Genomic DNA, 26,718 nt, shown 5'->3' with positions numbered 1-26,718 from the left:
CGTCAGTTCAAAAAGCATCTACCTCCAAAGAGAGGCGACTCTATAAAACGCAAACGGTCTCTCAGGTTTTGCAGGGATTATGCGTGTTGCGTTTTTGATAAATGTAAAGAGAGGAACTACTAAGTTATACGAAAAAAAATTCTAACCGCCTTGATTTGGTCATCCTCACAATCTCAGGGGTCTCAGGACCCCTGACATTGTGAGGATGTGATTTGGTTAATAAAATATGTTCCAAACTTATGCAGGAAATTTTTTTTATGCAAAACAATAACAAGTGAAGATTTATGCTACGAGATCTTAAATTGTATCACATACACATGCAGTGCATGCGCGAGAAGAATGTATTAATAATGGATATGAATCCGTGCATTCGTTTACCGCACTTTATACTGTTTTCCCGAAGAAAAATAATATTTTTTTCAGAAGCAGTATATCTCTACATGTATATGAAATATTATTATATCTTTTTTCCCCTTTAATAGTACTATGGAAAAAACTCGATAATGAAAATTCGATATTTTTGACATTATCAGAACGTACCGAATCGACATGTCTCAAACCCAAAGAGACTGAGAGAGAGAGAGAGAGAGAGAGAGAGAGAGAGAGAGAGAGGAGAGAGAGAAAGAGAGAGAGAGAGATTAAAATGTTTGATCTTCTCATTAAGTACACAGCTGGGCAAGTACATGTAAAACAGTGGGCGTAAACAAAAGCATCGCTCAGCGTAATACTAAAAACTAACAAAAAAGTCTCTCTCTCTCTCTCTCTCTCTCTCTCTCTCTCTCTCTCTCTCTCTCTCTCTCTCTCTCTCTCTCTCTTATGAATATAAGTGGATATATGATTTACACATACATGTATATTTCGCTAATATCAAACACACTCAATATATATATTTTTTGAAATATGATGAATGAAAATAGGAGACATTTATATACATGTATATGTAGAAGAAACACCTTTGATTGAAAAAACAGGAAATTGCGATACATGTATTGACAGGAAAAAGGTCACCGAAGACCGAGGATAGAATAGCGCCGTGGGGGTAGGAAGTTTCGATTGGAAACCCCTCTAGCCATTGTGATTCTTATAATGGCGCTCCGAAATGTAATAACTAGGAGTTTACCGTAAATATCAATTTACCGTGAATATTTTATGTTTCTCTCGGATTATTACAGGAAGTCAAATACTGATGCTATTGAGAATAGAATATAAATAAAACTAGAATTTATTTCAATTTAATTTTAAATAAAGAAAAAAAGTGGAGGGATTTATTGGTGTTTTTATTGAATGATTCTATCTCATACATGTTTTATGTTTTTATGCTTATTTTTTACTATCATTATTACCTTATTTTTTTGCAATGTAATGTTGGTACTGTAGAAAACATGTCGTCAAGGCAAAAAGACACAAAAGGGCCAAAAACAAAATAAAATCATAAAAAGGTACGCATGGTTCGCAATAAAAATCAACTCCTCAGAATATATCCGTCGTTCTTCTATTAATCAAAGCAAATCACTTTTCAATAGACAATGAATCGACAGAAAGAAGTTTTTGGTAAGTAAAAAGTTTGTATTCAAGTTAAGTATTCCCCATTTAAAAGACTCCCCCATCGTGCAACAGTGGATAAAAAGCATTACAGATGCTAATTTATTCCCTAACCCGATCTCTCTTTTAAAATCCCGGTCATAAATATGCTTTCCCATTGAAAACCGTTCATACAGACCAATGTCTAGCTAATAAAGATGGCGTTTGATAGGACCTAATGAAGCTTAAGCTATTTAAATCGCGCGGCGAGAATGGCAATGTTATAAAAACATCCTTCCTTTCACCAACGCCATTGTGCTATCTATCAAAAACGTTGACAATACAGAACCCCAAGGTTAATGCCATCTGCATTTAAATGAAAAGTCAATAAAACTTGATTTGGAAATCTAAAAAAAAAAAATCTTGAAATCCAACAGCCAGCGGAGAATAAGGTTCGGGGATTTAGTCTCGAATAAAAGCTGAACTCGTCCTCTTCATAACTTTGAAGAAAAAAAGTTTTTTAAAAATAGGATCATTGATTCGGTGTTTTTGTTGAAGAATAAAAAAGAGAGGAGACAGGATGAAGAAAAGAAGATATTTAGACTTAATGGTGCAGAATCGTCATCTTTCACAGTATTCACCTGACGATAAAACACGCCAGAATTTGCAACGTTTACGACATTCAGCCCCCCTTACCAGAAACCGGGCCCCTCTACACCAAGATGTCGTAATTGATAACCAGTCTGGAATTTCTCCCTCAGCGTCAACCGAAGAATCCCAGCCCCAGTGTGAAGAAAAAACCCTCCGCAAAAGACGTCAAAATACGGAAATGCCGTGCCGCTGTAAGAGCGTAGGGGAAGGCAGTGTATTACGTGTTTCACCAATTAGTCCCTGTCTCATAACTCAATCCGGAACCATTCATCGGAAATCTTCCAACGCTCCCCCAAAGCAAGACCCACAAGTGTCTGACCATCCCATGAAGTCTTCAACTGGCACCCTGAAGAATAGTCCGGATGTATTTGACCATCACAGAAAGCCTTCGACCGCTACCCCAAAGCCTAACCGCTCGGCGTGTGACCTTTATAAAAGGTCACCGTCTCTTACTCCCAAATATGACATTGCTGTGTTTGACCATCTAAAGTCCAGCTTACAAGAAAGGCATAAAACTATTGTCAAGAGAAACAAACCGAGATCTTCCTCCAAATCGCAACCTGAAGAAGAGAAACATGAAGAGGTTTTCAAAGACAAGAAGGTATATAGTCAGTATATATTATATATTAATTTATGAAATATCAAAAATTAAAAAGAAAAATATGAATTCTAGATATTTTGAAAAATCAAGCACACTTGACGTCGTGTTTTTTTATATTCAAAATTTATATGTGATTTTTAGCAAGCAAACTAACACTTCAAAACATTATAGAAATAGTTTTGACAAACCCATTCCCCTCAAAATATCCTATTTATTTTTAATTGAAATCTAAATTGAAATGAAATCGTTCGTTTGCACGCAGTTTTATTTTAACGGACAAACAGCAGATCATAGGTTCTAACAACTTTGCATGCAAGCTTAATTATTTTGTCATGAAAGTAATTGAAGAAAACATATTTGATTATACATTTTTTGCCTCCTTTCAATTTCGAACCAAATATCTTCTTATTGCTGTAAAAGAATATAAAAAAAAAGTACATCAATTTGTTGGCGTCAAATTTTACCTCTTTTGTCAAGAGTTTATTATATTAGATAGAATATCCAGAAATGTATAGCGCCTTTAAACATTAGAAACACAACGCCCTTTTTTTCGATATCGCTTTACCATTTATGATGAAATATAAACCCGAATTGTCAACATGCGGTTTAAAGCTATATCCGGTTACAGGATAGATATTAACTTCTGACAGGGAGCGGTATCTAATTTTACAATAGGAACGTGCGAACAGCCGGGAAATAATAATAATAATAATTCGTCTTTTCAACTGGTTGAAATTATGAAACAAGCTATATTTGTTTTTAACATAAACAATATAATTACTTGTCTTCAATCAAGTGAAGGTTTGAGTCAGTAATTCCTGCCCACATTATAAAAATGTCCATTCCGGAGTTGTCCGTCCCACTGTTTATTATTTAATTTCTAAATAATTTACAAAAAGTAAAAGGTCTCTATTCTGTTTTATACGTTATCTCCCCTGGTAGTAAAAATAGAACGTCATTTCCTTGTGGTTATTAAAAGGACTCGCTACGCAGGAGGCCTGCTGGTCGATTCATTACACATCAGATCCGCCATAAAATCTACAAAAAAAAAATATTTCTTTAGCTTTTGAACCCTAAGTTTATTTAGGAGAGAAACAAAATCCATATGTTTTAATTTTAATATTTGAATGGGGTTTTTTTTAAATATCTTTATACAACACTCTTCTAATTGCAAAAAATCGCAACGACAGTCCGTCCCTTATAACAAAGGCATATCAATACTTCTGGAGGTAAAACAAAAGTTGAAAATCAGGTTTTCCCCTCATTAAATAAAAATAGTCTTTTAAAAAATCGTAGTTTAAATGGTTTGAATTCTATTCAATAAACAAGACCCTTTATTATCATCCAAAATGGTTTTTTTCCTCCAAAAGCGGCACTCCATTTCTCTTGACTAAATCAAATTCCATGTTTACTGAATAAAAGACTCAAGCTTATCCAAATATCTTTGATTTACAGTCGCTGAAACTACGGTTCAAAATGGCCGCCAAATGTGTTTTAGTCCTGATTCGTTGGTTAAATGCAATCATTGACATAAGCGACACGAAAACCACCAGAACAGCGACGGAAGAGAGATGGTACACACTATATACCAGTCAGGAGGCCAGGAGACTTGCATTCAATAAAATGGTCTACTCCAAGGAAAGGGTAAAAACGTTCGTCACTTGAACTTACTCTCTGATATTGATCAACTTATTTTCTAATAAATTTGAAAGTACAGCTTTGAAAACAATTATATGTAATTATATACTATTAGACAAATTGAAATGAAAACTTTAGGAAAAAACCCAATAAAAAATAAAAGATGCATCCCTCCTAAAAAAAAAGGAAGGAACAAAATTACACATTATTGACATTAGTTTCGTTAATATTTGATCGCTTTGTCGTCAGGAAACAGACAATAAACAGAAAATAAATACCGGTATACATGTACATGTACATGAACGTTCATAAACATACAGATATAAACATACTTTCAGGCTTTTGCAAAAGTACCTAAGTGGGCCTCGGATATATTTGAGAGTGATCCCGATTCAAGAAGCGAACAAGATTGTAGGCGGATCCACGCCTTGCTGAGAGGTCTCAAAAGCTTTGATAAATTTACGGAGCGGATCCAACTCTACATGTGCCGAGCATTTCGTTACCAGAGGTTTGTGAAATCGTTACTTCGTTTAATGATGAAAATCTATAACAGTACTTTCAAATACAAGCGTCAGAAGCGGTTTTCAACACAGTGAAAAACAGATGTGAAAAAATGTAAATAAACGCGGGGTAATGAATGGACCTTAGTTATTCATACATGGACATGTATGTATACATGTAAATGCAAGATTTTTGGGGAACTTGCCATTACATTTTCTCTTTTGAATATAGTTTTAAATTTATTAGTTTGCTTGGCACCCCTCTCTCTTTTCTGCCAATAGCAGTTGCATTGGCATAAATAGCTTTGAGTTTGTGTTTCGCATTGCTAATTAAAAGAAAATAATAATAGAAAATAACTCACGAATTTTTTTTAGTGTGGAACCCGGAAGAGTCATTCTGAGACGTGGGCATGTAGGAATCAACTTTTACTTTATATATTCCGGTTCCGTGTTCGTTAACGTCGAAGAAGTGAATACCAGAGGTGAACACTTTGAGAAAACAGAAACAGTGCTAGTCAGGGGAGATTCTTTTGGAGTGAGCAATTTTCAGTTTTTAGCATTATAAATACTCTCTATTTCCCTCTTTTCTTGCTATCCCCCTCCTTTCGAAGATATAATTGATTAAGTACAACAACAAAAGCCCAACAGCTCAACAGCTTCATCCTGATAATGTAGGATAGTAACTCCTTATTACAGGCACGTAGCATCGTTTTTGAAAATGGGGGGGCCAAACTCATCCAAAAAATCTTGATCTTGACAAGGAAAAAAAAAAAAGGGATTTTGAATTGTCCAAAATCCTAATCCGTGGGGGGGGGGGGGGGTGGGGGGGGCTGGCGAAGTATATCTAAAACTTCAATTTCACTCCTAATTTCCCCTTTTTTAACCAATTTTTCACATATTCACAAAAACGTGGGGGGGGGGGGGGGGGGGGGGGCAACTCAAAGATAATTCAATTATTTATATGTAAATTTTAAAAAAATGGTTGCTGCGAGAAAAAGTTGGGGGGGGGGGGGGGAGGCAGGCCCCAACTGCCCCCCCCCCCCCCCCCCTCCGCCTCCGATACTACGTGCCTGTATTAAACAAATATATTCCCTGGGATTGTATGTATTCCATCAACTGAAGGTTCAAGTTTTGCTTTATAATTTAAGGAATAAGGAATCATTCTTTTAGTACTATGAGATGATAGATACACCTGGTTTATTTTCAGTCGCACTGTCTCCTTAAGGTGGAATAACACATCGTTACAAAATGGCTGATCTCTGATAAAAAATGACATTTCGTTTTATTAAAAGGATTTTATCGACGGTAACATGCAACTAACTGCCTAGCCGAGTGGATAAGTGTCGGCCTTAAGCTTGTGATTTTTACATCCCGAGTTCGAACCCCGCAGGGTCTTTTGTTGTTACTAACTGAATTTAATTCCTCAGATACTCGTTTTTTATCCCCAATCTGCAAGTTTTTCGCTTATTTGATATGTTTAGTTTTTATATCATTATATTTCATAATCAAATAATTTATTGTTAATTCGAGTGACTTTTTCCTGGTGTGTTATTAATAATTCGTCATTAACACCTGCAAAAATGAGACAAATATGATAATTCTTTTTTTTTCGTTATCAATCATATTATGTATAAGCGTCCTATGAATTTGCGTTTTGAACTAGCAGAACGCCTTCAAATGATAAACAAGCTAATTTCCAGACATATCAATGTATATTATAATTATCTCTATAAGAGTGCAGGCCTCGGGGCCATGAAACTTAGACAAGCTTTCTTTCGATCTAAGTCTCACTTTTACAAAAGGAACCATGCAATAGTGGAAAAGTGAGACTGAGATCAAAAGTGAGCTTGTCTAAGATTTACTGCCGCGGGCCCTGGTCAAGAAATTACACATTAAATCAACGATAACAGTTCGATATGTTTATTCTAAACACATAAATTATATTAATTATTTTGTACACTTATCTGAGAAAAAAAACCCGAAATGTTTTGGCTTTGAAATTGTTCTGCATTTTTGTTAAGAGCTCCTCTTTACTTGGAGGTTAGAAATAGTCAACCTACTATGTTTATAACTTTGATTTCACTGCTACATAAATTATGTAATTTCTTATTTTTCACTTAAATTTTTTACATGCTCCCAAAAAAGTGTGTGTGGGGCATGATAATTCAATTTTTTATATAAAAATTTAGGAAAAATGTTTTCTGCGAAAAAAAGATTGCTATTTAGAGGTAAAACATCAGGTATATGTGTACCTTACACTTTCGATGTGATTTGTTAGCAATCCTCTTATCAATTACTTTTTTCGCAGAAAACATAACTTAAAACATAACAAGAGAAAATAACTTTTTTAAAAAGTAAGTTGAATTGAAAGCTTTAAAGAGACACTACAGCTCATTTTGCGCCAATACCATGAAATACAGCTGTCCAGTATCTTAAATGAATTTTCTTGCATAGTAAAAAGTATGAACTTTGCATAAATTACGCTTTTATAAGTCTTAGAAATCTAGATTTATCGTTAAAATTAAAAAAATTTACATTTAGACGGCCTCTAAAGTAAATATTGCTAACCCAGCCTTTCGATCAACAGCACATGCGCATTGATTGTGAACATTTCAGCGGGGCTGGAAAGACCACGAATTTCGCCAGATTTGGCTAAATGATTAAAAGAGATGGAGAGGAAACACAAGTGCGAACTATGTATCTTGTGAGCGACAAAAAAAATGATAAATCTTACTGAAAAATTCTTTCCAAAACACCCAAGTAGTTCACCCTTCCCATTTCTCTTTCAGTTTATCGTTTTACAATAACTCGATTAGTTGCGAACCTACATTACTCTCTCTCTCTCTCTCTCTCTCTCTCTCTCTCTCTCTCTCTCTCTCTCTCTCTCTCTCTCTCTCTCGCTCGCTCTCTCTCTCTCTCTCTCTCCTCTCTCTCTCTCTCTCTCTCTCTCTCTTGTAAGTTTTTGTTTGCATAATCAATCATTATTTTTCTGTTTAGGAACTTGCATTACTACAAGACATACGACGGACTGCCACAATCACGTGTCGAGAAACGTGCGAAATTCTGGTGGTCGACAAGGAGACGTTTGCCAAAGTTTGTCCAAGCATTTTTCAGGAGGAATTAGAAGAAAAAGAAAAATTTCTTTCGTACGTTACAAGAAATCTTAAACTTCATACTAATTTTTTTTTTAAACTTTAAATTATCTATCAATCATGTGTAAAATATGTTGATCATAAATTTTAATAGGGATAATGTATGTGTAGAGCAAAACTATTCTTTTTTTTCTGTAGGAAACTTAATCTGTTCAGTCCTAAGTTTTGGACCAAAGAAATGCTGAAAACCTTGTGTAACGAGGCCCAGATTCAAGAGGTTCGGATTTGACCCTACTCTAACGGTTTTTATGCTTTCAACCCAGGATTAAAAATTAAAAAAATACTTCCGATGATAAGGTTATCTTCACCATCAGGGAGAATATTTCTCAATTTAACACGAAATAGATTGATATTTCTTTTACTGATTATTATTTCCTATAAATGAATAACCGATTTTTAAAAAACCGTAAAGATTACCTAGTAAAGATAAAAAACATAAAGTTGAAGACTTATTGAATTATTAAAGACAAAATGCTTAGCCCATGTTTGAAGTAGGAGTTTTTGGGCCAGTGTTGGCTGAGCTTTAAAGTTAGATGAAGCATGCAAAATTACTGTCCAAAAAGTCATGGGGTGTGGAGGACCCCTAAGTCATCTTCATCTTATTACTTATAACGGTAAACATGATAAAATACTCATTAAACAAACCCGATTTGTGCTCCCTCCTGATCCTTGCATCATCTATCTTTCAGTACAAAACGAACAAAGTTGTGGCAACTGACAGGAGTGACGAAGAATGGATATATATCTGTATGCAGGTAAAATAAAAATCGAAAAATTTCCGTTCAAAATTTTTTTCTTCAAGTAACTGTTCAATACGGAGAGAATAAGACGATATCAAGCTTAAGGTATATCACTCCTCATGTTTTTATTTCATTGCGCAGATGTTCATTATATTTTAAATGAATATGATTTTATTTATTTAAACCTCACAAAAAGATCATAATTTCACAATTACACAACATTCGTAAAGAAAATCTATTTGAATTCAAGAAACGAACAAGTTTTGGGGGGAACTATTTTCTCGTGCGGAAGGTTTTTTAGTCGAAAATGACAGAAACAAGCAATTTTATGAATTTTCAATATACTTTTCTTTTTATTATACTTTATTCATTATTCTCATTTTTAACATTTGATAGGTTTGTGACATGTTCTATAGGTTTTCTATGACTTGTACTAAACTAAATTTTGAGAGAATGATAGGCGTTTAGCATAAAATCATGCAAATATTTAGAAAATATCTGAATTTTTTTAAGCCAAATTTTGCAATAATTTTACCTTTGAAGCCATGTATCTAAAATTTGAAATCACTGACCCCCATGTTTTATTATGTCAAAATGATACTGAATACATATGTAGGCAAACTGGATTAATCTTCTAAAATTCTTGATATTCAAAATGTTTTTATTTCAAATCAAATTGTAACTATTATAAAAATTGTCTATTTTAAGTGCAAAAAGGTCATACAATCATTTATGCAGCTTCATGCAAATTTTTTTTCATAATCCCTCTATTCAGTGTGACCATTGTACATAATTAAAAACAACATTTTAAGAAAAGAGTTTGCTTAATCAAAAATTCTGACCTCCCATTATCTTTGTATTATTTAAGTGTGTTTTGTCTACAGATTTCAATAGAATACTTCTCGAGAAATTCTTGATACAAGAACATTGAGGAGTGGGATACCTTAACAGATGAACAATATTAAATTTAACTTTAACTGAAGTAATAATTCAGCTCCAAGAATGAGGCAACCGTTGTGATTTTAGTAGGTCTACAGTTTCATGTTTCTTCTCCTGATATAGGTCAGTGATCAAGTTATTTGTGAGAAAAGTTCTATTTATCTCCTGAAAGGGCAAAGGCCAAGTTGTCAGACGTCTGTTATTGGACGGCCCCTCTACGTCAAAACGTCAGAGAATCAAGTCAACTAGAACCAGCAGTCGACACAAATCCACGGAAGTTCTTGTAAACCTGTTGGATGACGAGCCCGACTCTCAAAGTAGGTTGTGACGTCCAAGGAACCGATCCCGAATCTAAAAGGATTCCCCCCCAAAAAACATGTACAGGTCAAATGAGCATTAGAATTGATTTTACATGAAAAAAACATTCACATGATTTTCTAGTTAAATATTAAATGGAGTCCCTCCTTATTTATATTTTCATAAAATTTTCTCACATAAAAATCATTGCATGTGAACATTTACAATGTATATGGTAGATACACAAAGTTATATCTTTTCAAACTTACTGAACAAGTCACTTCACTTGGAAAATTATTTTGGTGCTCTTTTCACGATGAATTATTCCTGATAAAGCGACAAAATTCATGTCAGATTCAATGCCTTGTATATTCATATATTGATGTAGTTGTACATTTAGTTATATATCATTATTTTTGGACTTTTTGTTAAAGGTTTGAATATAAACCCGGATTATGTTTACCCATGATATAAGTTATACGAGTATAATAAAATGGAAAAATGTCCAGTCTTCTTTCTTTCTATACTTTTAAATATTAAGAAAGAATAAGTACCCATGTATAAAACTTTATCTTCCAAACCTTTCAGCTTTTTTTTTGAAAATGTACTGATTATGCATCTTGAAACATTTAGGTAGCAGTGTAACATCAGAAGAGTCTGATGACGAAGAAAGCAAAGAGAAGATGTTAGAATCCATGTCCCTGGAATATCGCAAAGATGGACGGGTAGGTCACGTGATCCATGTTTGAAATTTAGAGAGAATGATTAAACTATTGAATTTATGGTATAAATACTGTGTATTAACACCTGTTATATGAATTTTTACTTTTCAATATTTATTTTGCTTTCTCTGGGGTACATATTTATTTTAGAAAAAAAGGTTTCGTATTGTAAAGATATCACATGTGTCATGTATATAATTTCTATGGTATATTTTTTTTGACAGTTAAATTATAACAATATGTAATCAGCACATATGACTAATTATATACAATTTCTTTTTACATGTACCTATATCCAATTAATTTGTTTATGATTGACTTGTTTAACAATTACAGTAAACTTGTTTAGTACGAACACGGATATAGCGAATTCTCGGATATAACGAAGTTTTTTTGAGTTTCAAGTGGAATTCTAAACAAACCTTTGCAAAATTTTAGGGCTATAACGAATTCGGATGTAACGAATTTACGGATATAGCGAACTGATTTTGAGGTGAATAATAACGAAATTTAACACCTTTATAACGAATTTCTTTACAGTTTAAAAAATTTTGCACTACCATTTAACAAAATAGTTTGAATGAATTTATTTTTATATAAATTTTTATTTCAATTCACAATCCGATTATTAAAGGTATCAAAGTAATGTATTTTTATTCTAAACCTCAATTAGCAAAAATTATTGTCTAGTGAAAGAAAACATGTTTATAGTGAATTCGCTGTTGATATTAATACGAATTCGTAATGCGGATATAACGAATTACGTATATAACGAAGTAATTCCATTGATCCCTAGGACTTCGCTATAACCGAGTTTTACTATATATAGATTTATTGCAAACGTGGATATTTTTGGGAGAAAAGTTGTAATAAAAACAAGAGATGTATTTTGACCATTCCTTCCTTTAAGCTTACTTCTCCACGGTTGCAGTACATGAAATCCATTCAAGATGTTATCGTCTTTATTTTAACTGTGCGATGGAATTATTTTTTATTGAAACATTTAACTTTAGAGAGCAAGTTTTCTAACACACTTGAAATGGGAGGCGGAAATACAGGTTATATGTTTAAGATTTTTATTTGTTTCTTATTTGAGGTGCATACTCTCTCTGTACATTTAGTGTATAGAATCTATCATGGTTTTTTTTAACCTCAAAAAATGCCATTTAAATGAACATAATTACACATGTACAACTGTGTGAAAGATCATCAAATGGGTGTACACATACAAATGAGTAATCATTCTTTGAGAGGGACTATGCACCATATGCATGCCATTTTTACAATAGTAAAGCATGGTGTTAGACATATAGTCAATATTTTGAATATCTTGGATTTTTTCTGTCTATCACCTTAAAGCATTGCTTCCAATATGTATTACTAAAGGCTGCTATAACTTGTCAGCTTAACGGTTTTGGCAAATCTGATGGAATTTTTGTTTTTAACTGATAAATTTTACAGATGTAAAGGTTACTCCTTGCCTACTGTAAAATTTGATGACTGTGTGGTATGGAAATGTATGAAAACATATTTCATTTTAACTCCAGATATGAATTTCTTAAATCAAAAGTTAAATTACCATATTAATAGAAATATTTATTTTACGTATTACTATCTCCTGCCCATTGTTTCTTGGTAAATTCAGATATTGTAGCGTTTTTAAAGAATGCATGCATGCTTTAGTTATTATTTTAAAATACATTGCAACAGACATTGTAACATAGTGCATGCTCATTTCGTAGCAAAAATCAATTTGCAATGAATATATTATTGTTTCAAGTTTCGACTTCAGACACTTGATTTTCGTTGTGTTGAAGAATAAGCTTTAGGTTAAAGATTTTGCAAACAGTTATGCTAATTTTAACTAAACCAACAATTTTTTATAGAAGAAACATTTGTATGTATGCTTGTTTTTCTTATTTGATAATTTTTCATAAGTTAAAAACACAGTCATGAAAATAAAAACGAAATTTGTTTAAAAAAAAAAAGGTAACATGAAAGATTGAAATGAAAAACACACATTTATTTTGTTTAATATACATTTTCTTATAAAGACTTTTCATTCACAGAGGAGAAAGGCAATGAAAACACCACACAGAGATGATTCCCATAAAAAGAAACAGGAAATGCTGTTTACGGGACCAATGACCCTGACCTCGCTTATGTCCAAGGACAAAGAAAACAAAGCATCGGACCATATCTACCTTCAATTAGACAGTCTATTCAAAGAGGATGTTTTTGTAAGTATTGGAGTATTAAAAGCTTAAACACTGTGTTTTAAGTCCTGATTTTAAACCTGAAAGAAATTTAGATATTTTAACAAAATTGATTTTTTTGATGTATAATTATATTATCAATATCTGATTGATTGATTATGAAACGAGCCTTTCAATTGGCAATAATATAGTTAAAATTATGTTGAGTATTCACTAACAAATTTTGCATTCTTTTTCTTTTTTGTGTTAATTAGTTAATTACGTACGTAATGCTTTCGATTTTGAAGCATGAATATTAACTGATAAGAAATGCACATGTATGAGGTGGAGTCATCAACAAAAATATTGGATGGTAAACAGCATCAGTGCGTGAAGCATCTCGATGCATGAATTTTTCGTCCATATTTTTGTAGATGACCCAAACCGCTGGAGGAAGGCAAGATTCATTGTCTTAATGTAAATTGAAAAGTCACGTTCATAGTTTACACATTTACAGGATATGTATTCCATTATGCATAACGTGGCGTCACCACCCGATAGTGACGTATTACTAGTCAGTGGAGGGGGTCGATTTCTTCGAATCAAGAAAAAGAACTTTTTTCATGTCTGCTCCAGGGAAGGTTTGGATCACGCCAGAAGAATAGCTACGTCTGTCAGGTTTGTTGGAATTTTCATGATCATATATCCTATTTTTTTCGACAAAGGAAATCATTATTGGGGGTTTTTTTTTGGGGGGGGGGGGCTTTTAAAATGATACTTTAATTTATAAGTTGTTTACATCATGCACAACGACAGATACATTTTGCGATTTTTTAAAATTTAGAGCGGTTTTTATCTTAAAGGTCAGAGGTATTAACTTAGATACTGCATAAAGAATATTTGCTGTAGTACATTTTAAAGATATTTTAAATGTTCATCCTGTATGTTTTCATTGCTTAAAAATTGCTTCGTTCTGATCATATAAAACATATTTCAGTTTTGTTTTTATTTCAAAAAGATACCCTACAGATAATCAACTTCTCGCGGCATACACAGAGAAGTTCCACTGGGATCACTACAAACATTTAGTGGTGGACCACGTGATCAGGGGTCACGTGGAGCGGAAGACACGCTTCAAGAACAGTCCGCAGATACAGGCGTCCATCATAAGCTACCAGAGACAGAAAACGCTGGATCTCATTAATACTCTGAAAGCCCATTCTCATTAAATGGCCAATATTGTAGAAATTCTCACCGTGACATTTTTATTGTTTTAGTCTCGACAAAGAAGAAAAGATGTAATGTGAAATAAAAGTAGCTTGCTTTATACTTTGAAAATAACGTTTTTAAAACAAGATGAATGCCTATAAAAAAGTCGTTGTTTTTCATATGTTCCCTGACTCTTAAGATAGAGTTACTTCTCTTTTAATCTATACATATATGACAGTATGCCATTCACTTCTACACGACAATGTAGGCAATCTTAGAAGAATTAAGTATTTTTAGATAAAAAGGAATCAACAATTATAAAGAAATTGAAAATAAGAGCCATTCTTAGCGGATAAGATTACTTTGATAACTCGCTGATCATATAACGTTGTTATTCAAATATAACATGCTTTTTTCTGAGGGAGAGAGATTTAAACTTTTTTCAAGTGAACATTTTTCTTTGACGTTCTCCTCTGTTACACATATATATATTTATATATCGTTATTCAAGAGTATAAATAAACACGATTATAGTATCTTCTTACCTTATCCCCCATGCTTTCTGGACGTGAACAATGCATTTGACAGGAGATGAAATACTAGATATAATTATAAACAATCACAAACGCCTATTATAATGCTATTTTTAACAAAAGCCGCGTAGGTAGTATTAATTTCATTGATACTTTGAGCATGGGTTTAAAATCTTTTTATGTACATTTTCACGCAATTCCTTTAAGAAATTTGAACTTTGTTCTTTTTTTTTCTCTAGACAAGTCGACTCAGGAATAAACAGATGTAGTAGTGTAATGAATTCAATGTTTATTATTAAGCAGCATTTAAAAAAGAGAGGGAAAACCTTCATGATTCAGTCTTTTTAAATTTTCCCCTATTCTTCATTTTTATGTTCTACCTGTACATGTAACACAATCATTATAATAAAAATGATATGGAAGAAAGCTGTAATTAATGATTAAGGATAAACCTAGATGCATGAGAAATTTTACAACTTTACTATTTGCAATGGATGTTTACCAAATATATATTGTTTTTGTTCTCACCAAAGAATATTTCATGGCAAAAACTATTATATTTTTTGTTATTAAAGAATAATTATTGTTTTTTATTTAAGAAAGAATATACTTTATCCATTGTTTCTTAAATAGATCTGAATTGTTGGTTTTTGAATTAAAGACATTTGAATTAAGAAAAACTTTTATCTTTATCGTGAAAAACGAGGTTCAACTCAACTGACTTCATTTGATTGTTAAAAAAACCCATATCATTTCAATGTCTTAGAACGTTGAATGTAGATCAATTCTATTTAAAAAAGTCCTAAACGTTTACGACAATTTGGTTGAAGTACGGTAAATTTTAACTTGGTTTTAAACAATAATATATTGATATGAACGGATCTAATAAGCCAAGTTTGAAAATCTTTTTCTAAAATATACATTAGATCCGGGAGAGAAGTACGAGATATTTTATTTTTGCAAGAAAAATTCCAAATTGAATTGCATGTATCGTCCTTTTCGCAATTGCGTTCATATATTAATAGCATGTTTTTTTTAATTCGATGCTGGATTTCAACAAGAATTAAACAGTTTCACCTGCAGTATAATTTTTCATCAAAATATAAGAATAAACATTTGTTTTTATGTAAAAAGAGTAAATATTGCATGTATTATGTTATCAGATCTTTTATATCACCTATCTAGATTTTGTGATGGAATATCCATGCTGATGGATAAGTTAACAGCTAGGTTGTAAAAAATGCAAAAATAAAAACCAAACAAAACATAAACAAAACCAAGAAAAAACCCTTCATACATATAGAACAATACATAACTCGTACAACGCATAAAAGATTGTTAAATGAATTTCATAATACATTTCAAGTAACGATCCCTAACCTTCGTACCAATGACCTCGATACCATGCAGCCCCTATACCTTAACCCCAATCTGTCTTTAATTAAAAGCATGCATTAACTCCTACAATTACTATAAAAAATCAAAGTACTGAAAGTACTGAAAAGCGCTAAGCCGGGAAGAAAGTGTTAAAAATATATCGATTGATATGAAAATACATGTAAAGAATCATATTGGTCGTTATTGAGAAAAATGCACTTTCGCACAATTCTGAAATGATGTAGAATCTGGATATGACTCAGTTATAGAATGAATAACTTTTTAAAATGATTAATGCATGCTGTCGTGTACTGTAACACGACAGCATGCATTAATCATTTTAAAAAGTTTGAAAACAAGTGTATCAGAGGTCGTATTAAAGAAAACTCGTAGCCATGTTATAGGGTACGGGTTCTTTTAGAAAAAAAATGAAACTCAGAGAGAAAACGTTTAGTAAATCTTCGACGTTATCAAGCAATATTAAATTGGCAAGAAGTTTTATTTCATATACACCAATATAATGGGCACAGTTATCACATAATACGCGAATTCATTTAAATATCTTTTAGTTATATTTAATTCATTGCAATGTTGAATCTTACACATCACCTTCAATTTTTACTGTTACTAAATGTTTTTATTACTGTGTAATTTGTCCATACTGCACATAAATTAAATCATCATTAAAATCATATTTGAAAATTAAACGAGGTTAGCTGGTATCACTTTATAATGATTATTACATATATTTACTGTAGCATTTCAAGTAACTCGACAGTTATATTTTTTTTATCAATAATAATCAAATCATTGGTTTTGGATGATATAACATTACATATCAATGCAAATTGATAGAAAAATATTCCTGAAATATTGCATACAGAAAACGAAGCCTAAAATAATGTTAATAAAAAGCAGCACAAATCATCGTGGAAAAGGTGTTAATCGAAAAAAGTTGTATAAAAAATTCTGCATTTTTATATAAAACATGGTGTTCATTACATATTACATTTAAAACACTCAAAACCTATTGATGTTGTAGAACTATTCCAATTATTACTAAACATTTAAAAAACAACTTAATGCATATAACATTCTTCTTTCTCTCTCGAAATAAATCATCATGATATGGCTTTTGGAGCACCCGTATCTGATATATAATAACGACATTTAAATGAAACTTATTGTTAATTTAATACTGGTAGAACAAATGCATCTGCAGGCAGGATAACTTGAAGATAATTAAGTTCTCCCAATTGCATAATTATGATTTTTCCAGAGTACAACGTCTCCAGGGTACGACTTCTACAGCATCCGCCAGTAGGTGGCGGTATATAGGAAACGCGAAAACGAAAGTGGAAGTAGGTTTAGAAATCTGGCGACAAAAAAGCGCTGCAGCTATGCTTAGCGCTTTAAAAGGTCCAAAAGGTCAGTGGTTCTTCCCAGTTGAGGTAATCGTAGGTCAAGAATTAAAGGGACTTGGACACGATTTTAGATCAAAAATTTCTTTTTCTTTTTTATGTATACAATGGATTGCTTGCTCATTTTGAATAATTGACCAAATTAAGAACGTTAGAAGTCACACAGAATGAAGCTCTGCCATTCAGTCAACGAATGTTAACTGAATGGTCTGGAAAGATGACTGAATGGCACAGCAATGCCATTCAGTCCCATTTCAGTTACCTTTCAGTCACCTTTCAATTGACTGAATGGCAGAGATTCATCCTGTGTCAGGTTTTGAAGAGAGATAGAAAGGTAAGAAATCATTGTAATGTAAACAAAGCTCGAGTCTTATATGTTCGTTTACAAATATTGTAAAGTATATGGAATTACCATTTCGTTGACCAAATGACTCTTTGCAAACAAGGTAAACTGATTTAATGTGTTCATAGATAATATGATAAGCAGAAAAAAGCAACATTTGATTAAGACTTATACCCATAAAACACATGTGTTAACCATCACAAAGCTTGTGCTTTGTTAACAAAACTCTATATCTCTGTATCTTCTTTATAGCTCAATTTTGACTTTTAAATTTTGATAAAGCATTGAAAGTACCCACATTAACTATTCTAAACATTAAAATAGGAAAAATGAAAGTCCCTTTAAGGTCAAGTTTGTTGTATTATTTTGTTTACGAAGCCTGATTTTCAAGGCCTTCCGGGTGCATTGTATTCACTCGGAAAGCTTGGGAATGCGTTTTTTTCTGTTAACGTTCATACATTAAAATGAAAAAAGAAGCCTTTGTATATTAACATTTACTCCACCCTTGTAACAATTTATTTAAACTGGTTTTACCTGCTTACATATTTGGCTTTTTTTTAACAATAGTCACGCAGGTATTTCTTTCATTGATAGTTTGGGTATTAGTATAAATTCCTTATATGTACATCTAACACAATTCCTTGGATGCATTTGAACTTAGTTCTTTTCTTTTCCCCATAGACACGTCGATTCGGGAATGAGCAGATGCAGTAAGTTAGTGAATTCAGTGTGTATCAAATAGCGAGTAAAATAACTACCGGATTTAGTCGTTATGTTCTGGTCGATATTCTTTATGCTCTATTTACAAAATAAACAATATACGAGTTCATAAAAAAGCTTTAAAGGTAAAAAATTAATAATAATACATGAGGGATTTGACAACTTTTCTTGTTTCAACAAATGGTTGTCAAGTATTGTTGTTTATGCTTTTTTTGTGTGTGTGTTTTTGTTTCTGTTTCTTTTCAAGAAACATTTTGTATGAAGAACAGTTTTTTGGGGTACATAAAGATGTCAAATAAACATTTGACATGATATAAGAATAGGTATGCTTCCATTTTTTTTTTCAATCAGCTAAGTTTGAATCTTTCTAAAAATTTACATAAATTCCGGAATGGAAGATTAAATGATTTTGTTTACGTAATTAAAAGATAAGTTATAACTATCGATCTTTCTTCAAGACGGTTTATATGGTATGCCTTTTTCAAGTTAAAATCTTTAATTCATGCAGGAAAATACGCAAATCCTTCAACATATTATTGTTCGTTACTAGATCCCTAAAAATACAATTTTAAGAAAACGATCTTTATCACGCAAACAACCGACCCTAATATCGTGCATTCCCTATTATCTCAACCCCAATCTGTCTTTAATTACATGACATGCATGAACTCATTCTATAAAAAAAACTAGCTCAAAGAGAATTAAATCAATTAAGACGGCGGTTCTTCCTTGTAGAGGTCATCAAAGGTAAAAAAGAACATGTCAAGTTCATATTATAATCCTGTTTACGAGGGGTTGATTCCCGATTATACTCTGTTTGCATTCGGAATGCTTTGTTAACGCCCTATGATTTAAAATGAGGAAAGAAACCGTTGCTTGTTTACATTTAGTCTACCCTAGAAACGTTTTATGCAAACCGGTTTTGCCTGCTAACATACTTTAAAAATAATTGGGTCTGTTTAGATTGCATGCAATTTTCTTTAATTTTTAAACGTACATGTACCAGACTATTCGACTTCGATAAAAAAAATTACTTGTCTCAAGTGGCAAATATTTAAAAAGATTTAAAATTTCTTTTTTGATTCTGAAATGTGTCAGACGGTTATAATGCTTGTTATTCTCGACCAAGGAATATTTAACATACAAGATATTTCTGGAAACTTTACAAAAGATCTAGAAATGGAAGTTTATTAAATAACTTAATTTTTTTATGGGAAAATACGTCTACATAATTATAAAACTATTAGTTTTTGTTACGTGATTCCATAAGAAATTAAATTGGATGTCAATTTGCAGTAGTTAACAACATAAGATTTTATCCCATTTAAGTGCAGATCTTCTTCGCAAATGATATTGAAGCATTGTCAATTTCTTTGACAGATGTCTCGAACTTAAGTTTGTCATAAAAGCATTTCATTTTGCGATATTAGGTTAAACTTACAGAATATATTGCCTACACAATTAAGAAAAATTACTTTTACACAATAGAATAAGTTACAATATTTATAAAATCAAGATTCCTTGGTAAATAAGTGGTGACTTTAATTAGTCATGTTAATATTGGTTTTATTGCGTTCCATTCTAGACTATATCCTTACTATTAGGATATCATCAACAACAGTGATATAACAGCTACAAATGTTAAACAGCGGTACATGTATCTTTCTTTTTTCTTTTTCTAAGATATATCTAAGGAACAAGAAATGGTTTTTGGTCATTATCGACAAAACGCCCTGTAAATGGAGAAAGAATTATACTAGACATCTTTATACTTAAAGGTCCGTACTTTTTCTCAGTAAGTTTCTAGGGGACAACGGATCTTCCATGCGATCCTTTCAAATAAACATACATGCATTAAAAAATACCAGAGACTAGCTACCTTAGGTTGGGAAAGGTTGCAAAGTCTCCTTGTCAAAAAGAGCATAGAGATCTAGAAATAAGGATTGAAAACTTTTATAGCGTGCAAAGGAAAAACAAGGACAGCGCAAAGCGTACTATTCCCGAGAGAGAGAGAGAGAGAGAGAGAGAGAGAGAGAGAGAGAGAGAGAGAGAGAGAGAGAGAATTGCTCAAATGCTGCAAAAATGGAAAGAAAAAAGACATTCGAAACATTTACTTTTGTTGAAATCAACACTTCACTTGCGACCTCGATTACGATGAAAATTGTTCAAACGAAGAATATTATAGAACATATTTTCAATGCCAATTAAATCTGATTTGTTGTACATGTTTTGAAACTTTTCCTGCAATAACAAGATGCAACTTTCATTTTATTTGTATAAGAAAACATTGTTTTTTTTAAAAAACCTAAGTAATAAAAAATAGTTAGAAAATCAAAAATTATTTGTAAACTATCTTCTGTAATGAAAACATTGCAGATAGTTTCATTGCTGATAAAACACAACTAAATTATTCTACTGTAAAAGTAGCTTTTTTAGAACTTGAACAGAGTTAGTGGACTATGTCGTAAAAATATTGCTTTATTCGAAAACTTTGTGATGTACATTCAAAATATTGTAATGTTTGCTCTAAATATTTAGTTGTACATTCGAAATTCTGTATTGTTTATTTATAATCTTGTGGTGTATGTTTGCAATCTTCTGCTGTATATTAAAAATCTTGTGATGTGTATTCAAAATCTTGTGATGTGTGTTCAAAATCTTGTGATAGATATTCAAAATCTTGTTCTTGTGATGTGTTATAATCTTGTGTTGTACATTTGATAATAGTGTAATGTATGTAAAAATATTGTAGTGTATGTTCTATTTCCTGTGATCTCTTTCTATAATCTTGAGATTTATTTTCCATATCTTGTGATGTGTATTCAAAATCTTCTTATTAATTTGGTGCCGTGATTTATGTTCCATAATCTTGTTATTATTTGTGCAATAATTGCATTTTGGATACTATGACAAGATAATAGAACATTATACATGTATATTCAATGTATATCACAAGATATTAAAATATACATCACAAGTTATTGAACATACATCACAAAATTATAGAATATACATACAAGTTAAAGAAAATACATCACAAAATTATAGAATATACATGACAAGTTTTTGAGCCTACATCCCAAGTTTTTTTTATATTATACATTACAAGACTTTCGAATAGATCATCATTTCACACACCATAGAGGACTCTATAATAGAAAGCTGTCAGTTGTCATATGTTCCATTACTCTCCAGATAGAGTTCCTTCTCTTTTATTTTAATCTAGTGTGATTCTATCTTCAAAACGACAGACTGGCAATCTTAGTAGAAATACATAGGATAAAAATTAAATATTTTAGACACCCCCCCCCCCCCCAAAAAAAATATTATTAAAAAAAAACAATCTACAACAAATGCGTTGAGGAATCAGTGTGATGATTCGGGTTCATGGTTATATAAAACATTCACTGCTTGCCTTTTAAATGTAGTTACTCAAAGGTTAAATGCTTTTTGAGGGATATAAACCTTTTTTTAGTGAGAAATTCTATTTTGTTGTTGTTCATTTGACGTTTTCTTCGGATTTGCGTCGTCAATCAAAAGAATATGATAAACATGCTTTTATAGAGATATACTATTATACCTTTTTTCAGTGAGCATATTTTTTTTGTTAATTTGACGCTTTCTTTGGATATGTGTCGTGGTTCAAGAGAATTAAATAAACACAACTAAGTACTTTATTTACCTTACCCGCCTAGATTTCTGGACGTGAACAATGAAGTTGACAGAAAATGAAATACTATCTATTTGAGAACCACAGACTAATATTATTATGCTATTTTTAACAATAGCCTTGCGGGTATTTCTTTCATTGATAGTTTGGGGCCTTGGTATAAATTCCTAATATGTACATCTTAATACAATTCCTTTCAGAAATTTGAGCGTGGTTCTTTTCTTTCTCTCATAGACACGTCGACTCAGGAATGAACAGATGCAGTAAGTTAGCGAATTCAGTGTGTATCAAAAAGCGGGTAAAATAACTTTCCGGTTTCGTTGTTAGCTTATTGTCGTTATCTTTATTCTCTTTTAACAAAGGAGACAAAATAAACAATAAACGAGTACATGAAAAAAACTTTTAAGGAAAAAAAAACTAATACATCAGGGATTTGACAACTTTCCTTTTTTTCGAGAAATGGTGGCTAAGTATTTTTGTCTATAATTTTTGGTTTTTGTTTGTTTTATTGGTTTTTGTTTTTATTTGTAGCTTTTTATTACTTAAGAAACATTCTATAGTAAGAACTGTTACATATGTGTTACATGTAGATGTCACATAAAATAGATGTGCTTCATCCATTTTTTAGATATTGATTCATTGTTCATCGTAAAAAGGACATTTATGCATGTATCAAGGTTGAAAAACGTATTAAAAAAAACAAGGTTCAATTAAACGGGTGACATAATGTATGGCTCGTTGAAAAAAAGTCATAATTGCATGCCATGAAACGAAGAATCTGGTCAATTTTGGAAACATGTTCTAAACATCAATGATATTTTGATAGAATTACGGTAGTTTTAAATTTGGCGTCAAGATTATTTACAGCGAAATCAATCAGCAAAGTTTAAATCTTTCTAAAAATATCCATAAATTCCGGAAGAGAAGAATGGATGTTTTTTTTTCTACGTAGGGAAAAGATAAACTATACCTATCGACTTTTCCTCTAGACGGTTAATATAGTATGCCTATTTCATCAGTGGATTCCAACAAGATTTCGATAACTACCGATGGACTATCTGTGTAAATAACTGCATTCAATTTAAAAGTCAGATATTTAAAACGGCAACAAAAATGTTAAATCAAGCAGGAAAATTCACAACTCCTACAACATAGCATTGTTCGCTACAAGAATCCCAAAAATACACTTTTAAGAAAACGATCTTTAAAACGCAAACAACCGACCCCAATATCGTGCATTCCCTATATCTCAACCCCAACGTGTCTTTAATTACATGGCATGCTTAAACTCATTCTATAAAAACCAGCTCAAGGAGAATTAAATCAATTAAGACGGGTGTTTCTTCCTGATAGAGGTCATCATAGGTAAAGAAAAAAAATGTCAAGTTCAGAGAAGTGTCCTATTTTCGAGGGTTTGATTCCCGATGCCTTCCGGGTACTCTGTTTGCATTCGGAATGCGTCAGGCATTGTTAACACCTATTATTTAAAATGAGGAAAGAAAATCTTTGCTTATTTACATTTGGTCTACCCTTTTAACGTTTCATTGAAACCGGTTTTACCTGTCAACATATTTTTACAAAAAAGTGGGTCTGTTTCGATTGCATGCAATTTTCTTTAAAATTTAAACATACCAGACTATTCGAATTAGTTAAAAAAATGATTGGTCTCAAATGGCAAATATCTGAAAAGAATAAAAATTATAATTTTGATTCGGAAATGTGTCAGACGGTGATTTTAATAGTTCTCATTTTCTCAAACGAATATTATATCATATAAGGTATTTCCGAAACTTAACAAAATACTAGGTTTGGAAGTTGATCTAATAGCCTGATAGGTTGGTAAAATACATTTACATTTAGAACTGTTAAGTTTTCTTTTACGTGATTTTATAAAAAAATTCAATTGAATGTGGTTTCGCTGTAGTTAATAACATAAAATTTTCCCTTATAAAAGTGCAGATCATCTTTGTTGCAAATTATCATATTGAAATATTGTCAATTTCTTATACAGAAATCTTATAATTTGTGTCATAAAAACATTTCATTTTGTGATATATGATCAAACCTACAGGATATATTGCTTACAAAATTAAGAAAAAAGATAAGTTATAAAATATACATGTATATAATGAAGATTCTTTGCTAAATTATTAATGACTTTTATCCAGTCATGTTAATAATTTTTGGTTTTATTGCGTACCGTTCAAGAATATTTCCCTACTTTTACATTAGGACAACCTCATTAAGAGTGATATCAAAGCTTGAAATGTTGAACAGCGGTAATTGAATCTCTCTTCTTTATCTTAGAGATATCTAAGGAACAAGAAATCTGCATTTTTTGTCATCCTTGTTAAACCGCTCAGCTGATGCCTACCACCTTATGGGGAAACCTTTATAAGATTATAAGGGTCAATGACGTACTTAAGAACGCAAAGCATCAAGTTTATACGGTGATTTAAAAATGGGGAAAAACATTTATTTGGCGTGCAAAGGGAATAAAAAAACAAGAACATAACGAACAAGACCATTTCCGCCCAAGATTACTACTTAAAATGCTGCAATAATCGAAACTGAAGAGAAAAAATCGAAAGTTAACATATAGCGCAAACTAACTCAATATTTACACTCTTAATGTAATCTCGATCCCGATGAAAAAAATATCACTTCCGTTACATTACTACTATAGCACATACGTTTTTAATAATTTCTCTCTTGCTCTTGCTAGCGATATCATATACTGTTTTCAGTCCTCCTTCGGTCTACAACTTTAGGTACATTTGTCTCATTCCATTTATACTACGCATACGAATTCTATCTGACACTTTGAATTTGAAACTTTAAAATAAAACGTGTAAGATCTACATTAAACAGCTAACAATTTTATTATTCTAGGCATTTGAGTGCACATAGTCTGTTATACATATGAAAGAACGACGGGTCCATCACATTGGTTAAAAAGTCAGCCTCTAGTTCCGGCTCGACTACTCTCTGGATTTCTTCGAACGTGGCATTAGGCGTTCTTCTAAATAAAATAAAAAATACACAATCAACACTAGTCTAATATAGAGTAAAACGAAATTAAATATTCATGTTTATTGCATCAGCTTGTTTTTATGTTTTGGTGTTATGTTTTTTTTTTCCATTTTTTGGTTGTTCTATCTTGAGAAACAAGACGCATTTTGGTGTTGTATTAATTGACATATCATTGTTTCATCACATTCTTTCATCTAGTTTACATATTCACGGCATGATATATATGAAATATAGAAAAATAAAAACCAAATTGTAAACATCACGTTATTATATACATATATTTGTAATTCTTTGAAAATCGTAGATAAGTTTTAAATAAAAAAAACATTACAAAAAACTTACAAGATTCGAACGTCTTTTCCTAATAAACTTAACATCTTTGAATGACGATAAACCCCAACTTCCTCGATCGTAGAGAACGATTTATTTTTCGGAGAAAACAAGAGAACCCCAACACTGCAAATAATTCATACATACAGATAAATAACATTTTGTAAAAACCGACAGAAAGATACAAATCTTTTAATTTGAATGAATGACAGTTATCTTCAAGACTGAACGGCAGAGCTTCATCCTACTATAAGTTTAGTAATATTTAATGGTTGACATTTTAAGATTTACTTACAAAAGTTTCGCTGTTTGCTCATCCAACCTATCGGAAGGACTACTACAGACTAGGTTCCTAAGCAAAACTTTAATTCCACGTGATAACTGGACCGGTAATTCCGGAATATCCTGGGTTGTGTAAGTTGGGTTCCTTTCTTTCAATTCTTGAAACTTCTGATCGACCTCGGTGGGAAGAAGAATATTGTAGAACATACTCCCAATGGCATAGAGGTCTGACTTGTCGTAGATGCTTAGAAGGTTGACCTGCAATAAAAAGAAATGAACTAATAGCTTTATTTTAAAAAATGCAATAAATACTTGTCTAATGAGTTTAATGCATGTGATAAACAAATCAAAACAGATCCCAATAATTGTGCGAAAAGAACCATACTCCTTACCAAATTTTTGATTTTATCCCTAACTAAGTTTAGATCATGGTTCTTTGTAATCCTAATGCCACATTATACCGTATATATTGCATGTTAATCATCATTTATTATATCTTATCGGAAGCCTTTTACTTGTTGTTAAGATTTATATGTGAAACTGGACCACCAATTTTTCCACGCCTGGTGCAAATACTACACAGTATTGCCGTGTTAAATATTATTTGATATAGTATTTTCCCCAAGCATTTGATTGATCACTTGCTGTCACATGACCGTGCTATAAATTCTGTTACAGACCTTAATTACTATACTAAAATAGCAAATTTATAGACCTTACTGTACTAGAAATAGATCTTCCTGACTAAATACTGGTTTTGGCACGTGCGACATTGTGACGTCATAATAGTACTATCAAGACCAACAGTTATATCCTTTTGTTAACGGCAAATACATGGTTTTAT

At 32.0% G+C, this 26,718-nt stretch overlaps 2 protein-coding genes and 1 long non-coding RNA gene across 7 annotated transcripts in view; 2 read left to right on the top strand and 1 right to left on the bottom strand.

Moving 5' to 3' along the window:
• The first annotated feature begins 1,932 nt into the window (after positions 1-1,932).
• LOC128164173 (cyclic nucleotide-binding domain-containing protein 2-like) lies at positions 1,933-15,378 on the top strand. Of its 2 annotated transcripts, XM_052827925.1 has the most exons (13): positions 1,933-2,773; positions 4,229-4,417; positions 4,750-4,919; positions 5,287-5,446; positions 7,909-8,057; positions 8,202-8,280; positions 8,753-8,818; positions 9,915-10,063; positions 10,677-10,764; positions 11,775-11,819; positions 12,831-13,001; positions 13,474-13,634; positions 13,975-15,378. In XM_052827925.1, exons 1-13 carry the CDS (start codon positions 2,102-2,104, stop codon positions 14,183-14,185), a joined length of 2,310 nt encoding a protein of 769 aa, XP_052683885.1. In that variant the 5' UTR covers positions 1,933-2,101; the 3' UTR covers positions 14,186-15,378. The 2 variants fall into 2 exon arrangements, with proteins under 2 accessions (XP_052683885.1, XP_052683886.1); XM_052827926.1 differs by lacking the exon at positions 11,775-11,819 and having other exon boundaries at positions 1,934-2,773.
• Positions 15,379-17,525: 2,147 nt separating this feature from the next.
• On the top strand, positions 17,526-20,397 carry LOC128162563 (uncharacterized). Its single transcript, XR_008240686.1, has 3 exons — positions 17,526-17,830; positions 18,521-18,549; positions 20,243-20,397. It is a non-coding gene; the product is annotated as an uncharacterized LOC128162563 (long non-coding RNA).
• A 4,695-nt stretch (positions 20,398-25,092) lies between these two features.
• Positions 25,093-26,718, bottom strand: part of LOC128162816 (uncharacterized) — a 48,925-nt gene continuing 47,299 nt past the window's right edge. For all 4 annotated transcript variants that reach the window (XM_052826200.1, XM_052826197.1, XM_052826198.1 and 1 more), the window contains 3 exons: positions 25,888-26,132; positions 25,605-25,718; positions 25,093-25,251 (listed from right to left, as the gene is read on the bottom strand). In XM_052826200.1, coding sequence (XP_052682160.1) covers positions 25,113-25,251; positions 25,605-25,718; positions 25,888-26,132 — 498 coding nt within the window. In that variant the 3' untranslated portion in view covers positions 25,093-25,112. The remainder of the gene's footprint in view (positions 25,252-25,604; positions 25,719-25,887; positions 26,133-26,718) is intronic.

The sequence above is a fragment of the Crassostrea angulata genome, chromosome 9, assembly GCF_025612915.1.
Source record: "Crassostrea angulata isolate pt1a10 chromosome 9, ASM2561291v2, whole genome shotgun sequence".
NCBI classification, from domain to species: Eukaryota; Metazoa; Mollusca; class Bivalvia; order Ostreida; family Ostreidae; genus Magallana; species Magallana angulata.
Note: the sequence above shows the minus strand (reverse complement) of the source record. Positions and strands in the feature narration are given on the sequence as shown.